The sequence below is a fragment of the Nelusetta ayraudi genome, unplaced genomic scaffold (genome assembly GCF_046127955.1).
Source record: "Nelusetta ayraudi isolate G7.1 ecotype Tasmania unplaced genomic scaffold, CSIRO-AGI_Nayr_v1 ptg000027l, whole genome shotgun sequence".
Lineage (NCBI taxonomy): Eukaryota > Metazoa > Chordata > Actinopteri > Tetraodontiformes > Monacanthidae > Nelusetta > Nelusetta ayraudi.
The window spans coordinates 3,236,793-3,250,196 of record NW_027466077.1 but is presented as its reverse complement, the minus strand read 5'-3'; the positions used below and the strand labels follow the sequence as shown (position 1 = coordinate 3,250,196).

At 45.0% G+C, this 13,404-nt stretch overlaps 1 protein-coding gene across 3 annotated transcripts; it reads left to right on the top strand.

Annotated features, from left to right (window-relative positions):
- Nucleotides 1-3,128: 3,128 nt before the first annotated feature.
- tspan11 (tetraspanin 11) lies at nt 3,129-12,960 on the top strand. 3 transcript variants are annotated; one of them, XR_012927139.1, is made up of 9 exons: nt 3,129-3,267; nt 4,495-4,602; nt 5,897-6,088; nt 7,688-7,762; nt 8,869-8,973; nt 9,305-9,463; nt 9,624-9,710; nt 10,628-10,753; nt 12,033-12,960. XR_012927139.1 is itself a non-coding variant. In XM_076030131.1 (8 exons), exons 2-8 carry the CDS (start codon nt 4,516-4,518, stop codon nt 12,090-12,092), a joined length of 765 nt encoding a protein of 254 aa, XP_075886246.1. In that variant the 5' UTR covers nt 3,129-3,267; nt 4,495-4,515; the 3' UTR covers nt 12,093-12,960. The 3 variants fall into 3 exon arrangements, 1 of the variants encoding a protein (XP_075886246.1); XR_012927140.1 differs by lacking the exon at nt 3,129-3,267 and adding an exon at nt 3,422-3,875; XM_076030131.1 differs by lacking the exon at nt 10,628-10,753.
- Nucleotides 12,961-13,404: the final 444 nt, after the last annotated feature.

Sequence of the window (13,404 nt, the reverse complement as noted above, 5' to 3'; positions counted from 1 at the left end):
GAAGAACCAATCTGAAGCTTTGGAGCCTGACAGCTGCTCCAGCTGGTCATCTTTTGCCTTTTTATTTCAAACACGACGGCTTTTGGTTACTGTTCTATGAGGAAGAACTGCCCAAATATTTTTCTAGATTTGATCCAAAGGTTCCCTCATTCCGCTCAATACAGAAAAAAAAACCCAACCCATGTCATCTGAATGGCACAATATCAGAAAAGATGAGGAAAGTGTCAACTTTATCTTTTTAGTTTGCTTTATCAGACCTTTTTATTTCCACAATGGATGTGCAGGCTGCAGCCGTTATCTTGGCACATCCTTTCATCACGATTGTACTAATGAGAAAGTAGATCATAGCGAAGAGCATATATCAAGCAGATTTACAGATGTTGGGGTTTCACGCTTGGGACAAAAAAAGCCACGGGGAAAACACACTGCTGTGCTCTGGCTGAGCAATTAGCGGTACAAATAACATGCTCGCTGTCTCAGTTTATTGTTTTCACATTTTCATTTCTGCTCCCCGACACTAAGCTGGAAATACATTTGAGTCTGTTGTGGATGTGATATATTTGTGCGCTTATTTATTATTTATTTCAGCGCCAACGCTTCCGTCCTTCCATTCTCTCGAAATGATGGTTGTAGATTGGATCACCATGCTGCGCTTGCGCCCCCCAGGCAAAAGACGCGGAGGGAGGTGAAAGTAGTTGCTTTTCCATTCCAGGTTTTCACAAAATAAAAGTGATATTTCTAAAATTTCAACAAAGCACAATTGCAATTTGGAGGTGTTTCTATTTAATGACATTGAAGCGCATAAACCATAATTCTCTTAAAATCTCATCCTGCGAGACCCCACTTTGACCCCACGTCAGGTGACGTGTAAATGCGTGAGTGTTTTCATGACACTTTTGCGTTATTCCTCTATGTCAATACATCTGAAAAACAACCTCATGACAGCATCAACATCTTTTAGCCATATTTGAGAGGTTTTTCCAAGTTTAGGTGTTTCCATGACCAGTTTTTTTATTGCGATATTTAGGTTTTGCGCAATTCTAGGGGTCATGGAAACGCAGCTACTGACGAGATTGTTGGCACCTCATCGAGGATCTCCTCATCCTGATTACCGCTACTGCACACAAAGCAGTAGGCGGGGTGAGGGAATTAGCACGCTCCGGTGCAGATTCTGACCATCCGCTATCTCCCTTCCGACCTCTGCGCGTGGGATAGCGGCACCCTCGACCTCTCTTTTGTGCCTCGTTGAAAGTAGAACTTCAAAAAAGAGCCAACGCTGGCACGACATTTGGCTCCCGGGTGCATTTGACCACAAGAGGTCAGGCACGACAAGCTGGAGGCCGAGTTGGAGCCGCCCGGCCTCCCGCTTGAGAGAAGACACACCGAGGGGAACGAAGCAGGAAGTCTCAGACACAAAACTGAAACTTTTACAACGTTGGCCTACTCTGGTTGAAAATGCATTTTCTATATCCACTTTTAATTATATTGTTTCTTGCAGTTGCATATTTACCCATCAAGACAAACACGCAATGTGAAAAAAAAACAAAAAAAACAAAACAAAACAGATGGCACGGGTAAATGTGGATTTGAAACGAAATGGCTGCGTAAATCTGCTGTAATAAATGTGCGCTCCTCAAAGTCCTTCTGTCGCTCATTTGTCTCGATTTGTTCCCCCTCTTTCTGTCTTCATTACTTGCGGAAATCCTCACGCACGTCGGCGCGCATCACAGTCGCCGCGACACAACAAACTCCACTGCTCTTTCTTCATGTTCCGGTTAGCTGTTTTGTGCAGAAATCACGACCGGGGTGATGACATCCTCGACTGAGTAATGTTGTTTTGGCAGACTAATCCGTGCCAGACCATGTGACCGTCGTCGCAGCATGCAGCCAACATCCACTCCGAACAGCCTGGGAGCTTATTAAGTTGCTGATGTGGAAAAAGAGGAAGGAGGAGTCTATTCTGAGAAGAGAGGAAGTCTTGCTGTGACAGCAAACCCTGATTACATGGAAAATAAGAGTGCAATGATTTGGGGTTTTAAGAAGTCACCAAAGGGAGAGTAAGCACAGCCTTTTGCAAGGCTATTATAGAAGACATGTTTAACATTATTGATACGGTAATATGCATGCAGAAAAAGTTATTTTTGTCTTTTATTTTTCTTTTGTTTATTATGTTTTTGGTTTTTTCTTTAGTAAAATGGTGTGCATTGCATTTTTAGTCAATTTTTAATGTTCCCTTTGCTAATTTACTTGTTTTCCTCAACCTATCTTCTTGACTTACAGTTTTGTTTTGTTGCAAGCTGGTGTAAAGCTTTATAAGAAAACAAATCATTTCACGTTAATATTCATGTTCGGTTTGCGGCTTCACGGGTCTCAAAACAAAAGCTTGCACTATTTTGTTATTACAGTATGATTTATTTTAAGTGTGGAATTCTAAACAATAAAAATCTGAGGCCCATTCATATATTTTTGAAATCATCACGGAGAATATTAGTGAGATTACTGCACTTTTAAATGAATGCACTGGTAGTCAAGCATATGACTTAATTCAATAATACCACTGCACGAAAAAATGGGATTGAGCAGCATTGCAGGTCTTTCAGTGCCTTTCCCCCTCCACATTTGTGTTTATTCATCTCCACCTCATTGTGGTTGAAGTATTGAGTCACAATGTAACCAAGGTTATCCTGCCACTGGCACGCCGCTGTTCAGTGTATTTTGCAGAAAAGAGGGCAGCTCCATTTCCTCCATCAATTTTGACCTTTTCCTCAAGTTCGTGCCGTGGTGCCTTTGCGGGCGATCAGAAACTGTGCAGCACAAAAGTAGGAAGTGTACTTTACACCGTATCAGTTGTGGACTTATTGTCTTAAGTAGCGAGGCCTGTTTGTGCTGCATTTAATGACGCTGTGCCTGTCTATTGCAGTAGCTGTCCAACTATACTGTCTCTCTGCAAATTAAACCTTTGAAATAAATTAACAGTAACGTGTCCATTATAGTTTAAAATCAGTTTTCCTCGCAATTATTCTATCTACTTCCTAGTTTGTGATTAAAAAGCAGTAGGGAGAAGTCCATGGCGACGCACAATTACAAGAAATTTCCAAAAGTCCGAACTGCACCTGAATGCATCATGCAGACAGCACGGCTGTCGGACATCCTGAGAGCAACAAGCTTGTCCGCACCGAAAGCTCACCGCTGCAGCGCTCCTGGTTCCGTTTAGAAAGGGAACCATAATTCAGACGAACTATTTTATCACAGATACACGCTAGCCGGGTGAGTATATTGTTGTCTGCGAGACTAGGCCGCTTGTTTACCGATATAAATGCGAGGTGATTCGGCTAAACTTTGTCTTGCGCATCAACGACGCAGGTGTTTCTCTCCCCCTCCCCCTTTTTTTTCTTCTTCTTTTTTTTTTTTTCTGTAGGATGCTCAAGTCCAGAATGTTGCAACCGCTTCAGTAATTGTGGACTCAAAAGTTTCCCTTTCAATATAAACGGAACAGTGTTGTGTTGTGCGTAGCTCGATTGTTTGTCTATCTGGCCCTCTCGCCACTCCGTCAGAGGACATTCGCATTGGTCAAAGTCCGAAATAAACGTCGCAAGGAAACGCCGACCAAGACGAGCCTTTTTCCAAATGCACACCATTGGCTGACGTTCGCGGAAGCCGTGTGGCCATTTGTGGTGTTGCATCAGGTCGCAAACGCGGAGAGTTTTCCGCTCAGCTTTGCACTGATTAGAATCAACTCAGTGACCGAATGATCTTGTATTCACAAAATGACACTTTTAGACGAAAGAGCGTATCGTAAAATCTGTGCCAGGCTAATATTTGGTGGCTAACTAGTAAGCACCAGTGTTGGGTAGAAGATCCTGGTGTAGACACAGGTGAGTTTAATTGAGTTAATTAAAGTTGATTTATTGATAGAGTGACGTGAGAGTGTTAGTGCTTGTAATCCATAGATAAGTACAATATATTGGAATCTTCCTGTTATTGATCTCATGTATGTTCATGAGGAAATTCGCACCTAAAACATATATATATATTTTTTAGCTATAAATATAGATATTTGTTGCCATACCAACCTTCCGTTCCTTCATTTGGTGACATGCCAGCTGAAATATGGGAAGGTCAAAAACAACCGTCATACATGACGAGGGCCCACAAGTGCAAAAACAAAGGGCCAAGCTAACAAACCAGCTGAACTTTAAGCCACCTGGCGAATTATGGCCGACTCTGACTTTTTTTATTTTAATTTTTTTTTATACATAAAGTGTGCTGGTGTGGCACTAAGTGATCAGCAAACACCAAACCCCACAGTGTTTCCGCCTGTGCAGATTCGCCCGGGGATACAGATCGATTTCATGACTCTGAGTGCTTCCCACCCCATGGCCACTTATTTTCAGAGCTGTAACCGTAGCCAAGTCCAATTAATGATGAGGAGTTTTATGGTCTGTGCGACACTGTGGATAATTTGGGAATACGTTGTGTGGACTGACCTTTCAGAGTTGAACCGAATGAGAGAAGATGCAGACTATTCATAAAGAGGACCAGGGGGACTGCGTGACCGTGTGTCTGAAGTACCTGCTGTTTGTGTTCAACTTTCTTTTCTGGGTAAGTAAAAAAAAAAAAGAAAAAAAAGCTACACCCACTCAAACCGCAAGGGAAAAGAAAGTTGTACACTGGCCTGTTTTAGTGGCAGCTCTGTTCTGTCTTTGGTTTTTAGATACAGTGTTTTCCCAAGGACTTTTTAGTCATGTGGTAACATCCAAAGTAGCAAACTAACTGCTTTGGTTTCCATAGAAATCATTAATAAAATAGAGATGATTATGCAACGCAATAAAACGACAATATTGAAAGTTCTACATTACATCTGTATTTTTATATCCAAACTTCATATTCTCGACTCCCTTGGTTCACATCATGAATTGTAAAAAAAAAAAAAAAGAAATCTCTGGATCTTCAAGAAACAGCATAGTTATCCCTCTGTTCACAGCCTCCTGATAAAAGTGATGCTTTGTTGTGCCCTAAACATGTCTTTGAAGGAGGTCAGAAACATGATGCAAGGCAAACAATAGTCTGGCTGGGGGTGTTTGTCGCTGACCTGGGTGAGGTCCTGCTTGATGTTTTTAGCACACACTTTGTCAAAAATGGAGCAAGCAAAAGAAGTAAACGATTGATTTTTCTAAAGAGTTTGCTGACGGAACAGAGGCACCGATGGCTGTCAGAAATGGAAATTTGATGACAGGGCCGAGGACTATTGTCCGTCTGTGCTCGGCTTGAAAACTAATCTCCAGCCATCTGCTTCTTTTATATGCTTCTGGCTCTGACCCTGATTTTTAAAACTTGTATTTTTTATTTATTTATTTATTTATTTATTTTTTAAACAATCCAACAGGACCTACATGTTACAAAAAAGCCTGACCGCTGCATGTGTATCAAAGCATTTCCTGCCCTGTTGACTTGATTGCGTGATTGACGGAAATGGAAGGAGAGGGTGAAGGGGAGAGGGACTGGGAGGCATTTCCTATTTGTGAGTCTCTGGGCCTGATGAGAGGAACAGGTCTGGACACCACCCGCGGTCACGTCTCTTATCTGGGATTGTTTGGAAGGAAGTGGCCATTACGCCTTCAGAAAGGGCTCTCTCCCTCCAGCTGTTGCGTGTTGCATGTGTTTATGCCAGCCCCTGGTCATGTCTCTCTGAGACTGTATATTCCTCCTTTCCAATCTCTTGAATTTCTTATGTTGAGTCTTTCTTTGCAACTAAACGAGCTTCACCAGCATCTCAATGATTTTCTCTAAAAAAAATAATCCATATGTTTCAGAAAACATCCCAACTTTTATGGCTTTTGCAAATCAATATTGTGCTGTGCTTTCGGAATCTAATGTCTGTCTTCCTCTCCTCTAGGTGGGTGGAGCAGCAGTGTTGGGTGTTGGCGTCTGGACCCTGGTGGAGAAGGGCAACTACTTGAGTCTGCTGACTTCCAGCACTTTTGCAGTCTCGGCGTACACCCTGATCGTGGCCGGTGGCCTGGTGGTGGTGACAGGCTTCCTTGGCTGCTGCGCTGTCATCCGGGAGCAGAAAAGCTGTCTGTCCACGGTGAGGCGGCGGTCCCTGCCTTTTTTTTTTTTTGGAAAGGTTTAAGGTCTCATATTACGCAAATTCTTCCAGCAATGTGTCTCTCTGCTGCCATTCAGTGCCCCTGATATGGCAAATGTCAAGCCTTGCCTTTTTGATAAAAGAAACCAAAAAACGTATAAACTTTAAATTCAATCTGGACCTTCCTATGTATAATTTTAAAAAGAACTTAAATTAGAATTAAAAAGAATGTATTATTTATTTCAGCTTCCATCGGTTTTAGCAGGGCTGCAAATGGAGCTGAATATGTTTTTTTTTTAACTGCTTCACTGGATTCCAGGGTGGAAAATAAATATCTACGAAATAGCACCTTTGCGGTATATCGTGAAACATTAATGCCCCAAAGGAAGAAAAGACTGTCAGAACTTTGGTTCACCATCATGTTACATCACAACAGTTACGGCTAATGGACCAGAGAAGGTGCCCAACCTCCCTCGTGCCACCTCTGCAGGCAAGAGGCGAAAGTGAGCCCACGCGTGCTTTCGAAAGGCCTCTCAGCGCCGCAACAGTCAATTAATAAATAATTAATCCTCCTCCCTCCTGGGGGTCCAAGGTTCCACGGCTGAATGCAGACAAATGGCAGCGACAGGACCCGCCACTGTCCTCATTATTTTACAGAGCCACGGCCCTGGTGGGAGAGCGGCAGGCGGGAGGTGAACGCTCGGTGCCGCAGGGCTATTTATAGCTCCATCCATCCGCCATTGATGGATGGAGGTCTAGCAGCGAGGAGGAGAAGAGGCTGGCAGCAGCGAGGAGGTAGATGCATGGAGGACTTCTAGTCAGCGCCGCCTTTTTAGTCTTTATTTTTTTTTTTAGCTTGAGATCAGTTGGGCTATTTATAGATTAGTTTTGGGAGGTGTGAGCGTGAGTTTGTGTGAAGAAGCGGCGTTTGTTAGCTGTGTGAGTGTGTGTGTGTGTGTGTGGGCAGCAGCAGCAGCGGCCGCGCAAGTAAATTATGCCGTTCTAAAATCTCTGTAACCAAGCGATGCAGAGCTGCGCTTGCACTATTGCACCATGCAAACGAGAGAGAGCCTTCGCTTTTTGCACTTGCGTTTAGATTTGGTGCAGCTGCGTGTACGCACCTCGTGGGAAGTTGTCAGTGTGTCAGTGTCGCGGTGCCTGGACCCCTTCCCCCCCCTCCCCCACCGTCCCTAATGATCCAGAGTGTAGCACTTCCTGTCAAAATGCAGTGTCCCGCTCTGCGACAGGTGGGCCTCCACGCCTCTGTGTGTCTGTGTGTGCGCTGGATAAATAAACCAATGTAAAGAAGGGAAGTTGGTGCTTTAGGTGGTGAGAGCTCTCTATTCAAACTCGAACACTCTTGATGTGCCTTCACCTTTTAACACAGTGTGTTTTAACACAAATGACACCATATGCTGACTTTGACTTTATTGCAGAATCCAGACTCTGAGGGGGATCACTGTGATTTTTTTTCTTTATTTGCAGCGGTGTCGGCATTGCAGTCGCTGCAAAACTGAAGTTTTAATTGAACTGAATGGATTGTGTTGCATGTGCGTGCCGTTAACACTGCCTGTCGCTCCTCTTCTTCCTGGCCCCCAGTATTTCTTCCTCCTCCTGCTGATCTTCCTCATCGAGCTGGTAGCTGGAGTTCTGGCCTACGTCTACTACCAGAGGGTAAGTCGGCACCTCTCGGCGCCACAATGCTGACGAACATGAACAACGTCATTCTCTTGTTTTATTCACTGGTGTTTGCTTATTTATTTTTACCTTGCTGTTTGATTTATATTTTTATTTTCCTTTGTGTGTTTTGTTTTTTTTTATCCTTTTTATTTCTCTTTACCTTCATGTTTGAGATAAATAAAAAAATAAATAAATAGTCTTTCACTTTGCACTGGTTTATTATCTCGCATTTTGCCGGTTCACTGGCCCCTTCCGTCTTCGGTAGTTGTGCCGCCCAGTAGCCCCGAGAGTTAGTCAGAACAATCTGTTGTGATGCACGTTCCGCACTAAAATACACAACTGCTGTTTCCTGATGGCTGCTCGGGGAGAGGATGCAGGGAGGGTAGGCGGGATGTTTTTTTTCTTTCTGCAGAGCGTTTTTAATTGCGCTTTAGTGCGAGGACAGACTGTGTGTTTGCCCTCTGGGTGTGTATTGAAGGAACTTTGAAACCCGTGTAATTGTGGTGGTGGTGGTGGCACGAATGGAACAAAACTAGGCAGGAAAAACTCCACTGCGGCTTCTTCCTTACATCTTCAGCAGTCGTGTTGCCTGTGATTTCTTTTTTCTCCCCCAACGCTTAGCTTTATGTCCACTATGTGGTCTCAGTCTTTCTTTTTTTTTTTTGTTTAATCTTCCAAACATCTGCCTCTCCGATAGCGCCGACTTTTAAGAGCCCACGGTAGCTCAGAGATTTATTATAATGGAAAAGGCTTCGGTCTGTGTTCGGAGATAAGTTCTCTCTCATCTGCCCTTCCTGTCAGTGTCTCCAGGGCTTTGTGTTCGTGCGTTATGGGCACACACACACGCACGCACACACACGCACATCAGAAGCCACACAGTGTCAAGGTCTATTTCTTCTTGCCATGTCAGATGTGTAGGAGTCGCTCTCCATCTCACTTGCCCCGGTCCTCCCACTCCTTTCACCTTTGTCAGTTTTGAAACTCTCCCCTCGCCGCAGTCCTCGCGGCCGCAACTTTTGCGCGCTCCTTTTGCTGCACTCCGTCCCGCGTGGACGCTTCGAAAACGCAGCGTGACCACCCGCTCCTCTCTTGCCCCGCAGCTGAGCGAGGACCTGAAGCTGCACCTCAACCAGACCATGACGGCCAACTACGCGCAGCCGGGGAAGGAGTCCATCACGGCGGCGGTGGACAGGCTGCAGCAAGACGTACGGACGGCGAGCTTCTTCTGTGACTGTGACACACGCGGCGCCCTGCAGTAGCCATGTGTGCTGTTGAATGTTTTAATTCTAGTTGCTGCTCATAAGTAGCAGAGTTCCGGAAAATGAGCCGGTCCCTGGGCGAGGGGAGAGAGCAGAGCTTCTGTCCTCCTCGTGAACTGTGAACAACAATGGGGCTGCAACGTTATCAGAATTGCAACACTGCCGTGAAAAAGAAAAAAAAAAATGTTTCTGCAACATCATTTGACTTGGAGCCAAACCACTTTGCTCACCCCCCCCCCACCCCCCCCTCTCTCTCTCTCTCTCTCTGCGTCTCCAGTTTAAGTGCTGCGGCAGCAACAACTCCCACGACTGGACGTCCAGCTTGTATGTCTCCTCGCCGCCAGCAGAGGGCAGGCTGGTGCCCGACAGCTGCTGTAAAACCATCACCCCTGGCTGCGGAAAGAGGGACCACCCGTCCAACATCTACAAGGTGGAGGTCAGTGAATTGACCCCCTCAGCCACGAATTTAATGTGCAATAAATGTACAGAATTTTCGGTAGTTCTTGGCTCTGTTTTGACTTTGCGCCAGGAAGTGTGCTGGTTGTGCCGCTTCTTTCTATGCGATTCTTTATGAAAAGTCAGATTTGACCTTGCAGGGCGGTTGCATCACCAAGCTGGAGCGGTTTTTGGCCGCGCACCTGTTGGTCATCGGAGCGGTTGGCATAGGGGTGGCCTGTCTGCAGGTAAGACCGCCGGCGCTGCTCTGCCGTCTCGCCCAAGAACGAGACAAAATACAACAAATATATTGCAGAACAGAAAACCACACAGGTGACAGGTGGGTTTAAATATTTATTAGCTATAAATCAGCAGCAGTGGGACAACTGCTGTCAACACCTCAGGTTAAATATCCCTGTTATTAAATAGGTTTCAGTCCTAGAGTGACAGCCACTATAAACATCTTGCAGTCAATGTTATACTTTTATCATGTTTAGAAAAATTGCAAAAGAATTGCAAACAAATCTTTTTTTTGTACCTATTTTAAATGAACTTGCAGGACACTGTAGTCCAAACAAACCTTTGTTACTGTTTTTTTTAATTTGTTTATTCAGTTTCTTTTTAAAAGCCTCTAATCCTGAAGTCTGTCTTCAGATAATGACCTCAATTCAAAGGTAGCAGTGACGCAGGTTAAAGAAAATTCATGACAATGTACCCACAGTAAATCACTGTACGCAGCAAAACATGTGGTCTAATCCAAGTAGCAGAATGGCCTTGCTGAGGTCTGCTGGATAGCTAAGCTAATGTTCGCTAACTAACTTAGTTGTACATAAGAACAGTGCGACATCTACTGACCAGGAGGTGCAAATGTCATCCACGTCGCCATTTTATAAAGCGGAAAAAAAAATTGCCCTGCTTGAGTAGCTCTGGATGCTGAATGTATTTTGTCACGTCTTCTGTCTTGTTGTCGTCTCTTTCAGCAGCAGCCAATTTTTTCTGAAATGATTTGAATGATTTGCTTTAGTTGGAATCTTCTCTTCAATCATTTATCAATAAATCATTTATTGAAGACCTCACAATTCCTCTTAACACACTAACCTGTCATTGGTGAACTGCTGCGTGTGTGTGTGTGCGTGCGTGTCTTAATGTGTGTGTGTGTGTGTAGCTAGCTGGGGCAGCGCTGACGGCCTGCTTTATCTACCTGCTGTATAAAGAAGAGGAGGCCTTTGGCATGTTGTGATTTAGCTCCTGAGCGTCTTTGTGATGTTGAAATCAACTGGAGAGAGACAAGGTTTGGGCTGCACTGTGGAAATCTGCCTGCATGCCGCTGCCTCTCGTGTCGTCCGCTCTGCCTCTCCCCCCAAATCGAAGTGATCACTTGCACCCCGCTTGTTGTCTGGCTTTGGCGTGAAACCTTTCGGGTGCTTGGCTTCAGCTTCCTGTTGTCGATTGCCGCTCTGCATGTCGTTGGTCGCGCCGACGGTCAAACCCACCGTGCAAATGCCTTGATGAATAATACCTGATGGCTTTGCTATTCGGTCACCTGCTGAACATCATTCAACAGCAATCAAAACGTCAGTTTTTTTTTGTGCACATATTTCTTGTTTTTAAGTTTAACAAGAAGCCACAGCCTGGAACTTTATTTTAGCAATTAATGAATCTTTGCAGCTTTCCTATTACGCCACAAAGGGACAGGGATTTCTAACCTGCTGACTGTCAATTCAACTCTTTGTTTGTGGATGTAGACTGTTCAGGATCTCCAGACATAAAAAAAAAAAAAAAAAACATGACGAAAAACATGTCTCCATCCTGCTCGTGTGCCTCCTCACCATCTGCACAGTGCCGAGTGGTAATCGGGTGAAATGCCAGTTTGGAATGTGGACTAACCTCTTAAATGAGGTTTCAGGAAGACAAATGGAGGCATTTTCCTCCCTCCTCTGCCCCCTCGTGCCACGGAGGAGGAAAACTCTGGCACTCTCTGTGCATCCATCGGCGCCGAAAATAACCAAGAACTCGCTGCCGGCAGCGATGAGTCAATGGCGGGCGGCTCGATGGGTCTTTCTCAGAGGGCTTTTAGAGACTCGGAGATTGAATTTGAGCGCCCCGGCCTGTTTATCCATCAACCCCGGCAGGCTCCGGCGGCGCAGGTCAATATCTCCTCCTGCTTCCCCACATGTTTATTCACCTTTTTGCACCGTCGCATGTCAGCAAACCATGAGTTGCAGAGTTTCCACTTGGTTCTGAAGCGCTGCGGAGCCCTGGGGGGGGAGGGGGGGGCAGACGGTGATCACGTTGCACTGTGGAGTTGATCAGGTCCTCCACTCTTTGACGTCTGCATTGAATTGTCACAACTTTGCTTCATTTTGCTTGACGAACGCACAGATACACACATGTTGCCACAGTAACGACTGCTTGGCTGGCGACATCGACACCTTACACCCCCCCCCCCCCCGCTAACACCGTCACCTCTGACCTCTGCTCCATTCCCCCTGTGTGCGATGCAAACGTCCTGCTATTTGCTGCTGCGCTGACCCTCTGACTCTCTTTGACTCGCCGCTTCCTGATTTCAGATCTGCGGGATGGTCGTCACCAGCTTCCTGTACAGGAGGATTAAACTGGACCCTTACTGAGCACGGCCGGCCTACTGCTCACTCCCAACCACCCCTCCCTCCCACACACACACACACACACACACACACACACACACACCTCCAGCAAGTGAGCATGGAACGAACGCGGATGCCGCCTCGACCGCATCTATCGGAAACTTGACGATTGGACCGGTGATCCGATTCCAGCCTGGCAATCTTTTATTTTTTTTAAGTTTGTCTTGTGCAATGTTAAACTTGGCACCAGCAGTGTGCTTGGATCTGAGCTCCATCGTGTTTGCATCACGGCTTGACTTCTTCTTGCTTTCACAAAATCAAAGAAAAAAAGTCTGACTGTACCTTAACAAAGATTTTGTTGTGGTCGTCATCTTTCCTGTGCTTTAGTCGGCTAGCAAGGGCTAACGAAGGAACCTACCTCTGTGTGCCTCTGAGCTCCTCTGTCAATGATTGCAAATGCATTTTGTGCCTGGAATCTCTTTCAGTGTTTCAGTGTGTGCTGTGTGTGCACTGTGACAAAAAAGCAAGAAACTAAGCTGTCTGTATCCTTTGCTGTGCTCCTGAAAACTGTCTGTGCTGCTGGTGGAATGAAATGAACAATGAACAACGGGGCTGACACTAAACCGTAATGCCGCGAGCCTTTAGAAAAGAGACCTCAATGTATGAATGTATATCTCCACCTAGTGGTTGACTCTAGTCACATGCCTTACTTTAATTCTGTGCAGCACTGTTCACACAGTAAGTGATATATTTTTACCCTTTTTAACTCTAAAGTGTACCTTAAACATGCTTTTTTAAAACTGCCCCTACGTACCGCAATGACTTTCATTTTTTTTTTTTTTTATTGTAAGTACTTTAAAAAAAATAAATATCCAAATGTGTTGGCATTTAACTGTTGCTGTCACGGCAAAGTTATTACAAGCAGGCCTTGTTGACAAGATGATTGTGTTTGTGACTGCGGCGCTTTTGTCGATTTCATTTTATTTTTTAGTCTTTCCAATATGATTTTGACTCAATTTTATCTTGACCAGCTTGTAGTGTCTCAAGGGAGCCACCAGAGGGAGACAGAGTTCCGCATTTGTTGCGCCTCGTAACCTCCCCCGGTGGCAGGAGACAGCTGCGAGTTTTCCTGCTCTGTTTGTGAAAGCTGATATATTCACCCTTACGCTTCGTTCGAGTTTACACAATCTGCTCATGTTGTGAGTCTTTTGGTACCTGGTACGTGTACACTAAGTGCTCTTAATTGCCAACAACAGAGCTTCACAAATGTTTTTTTTTCTTGTTTTTCTTTGTTGCCATAAAACGCCTCTTTTATTTACCTTGCTTCCTAAAAGCA

What these genes read in the sequence shown, in the direction of transcription:
- tspan11 (XM_076030131.1), top strand. Translation starts at nt 4,516, where the DNA reads ATGCAGACTATTCATAAAGAGGACCAGGGGGACTGCGTGACCGTGTGT. An exon ending in TGTTCAACTTTCTTTTCTGG is followed by an intron (nt 4,603 to 5,896) that starts GTAAGTAAAAAA and finishes CCTCTCCTCTAG; the next exon opens with GTGGGTGGAGCAGCAGTGTT. An exon ending in TGGACAGGCTGCAGCAAGAC is followed by an intron (nt 8,974 to 9,304) that starts GTACGGACGGCG and finishes CTGCGTCTCCAG; the next exon opens with TTTAAGTGCTGCGGCAGCAA.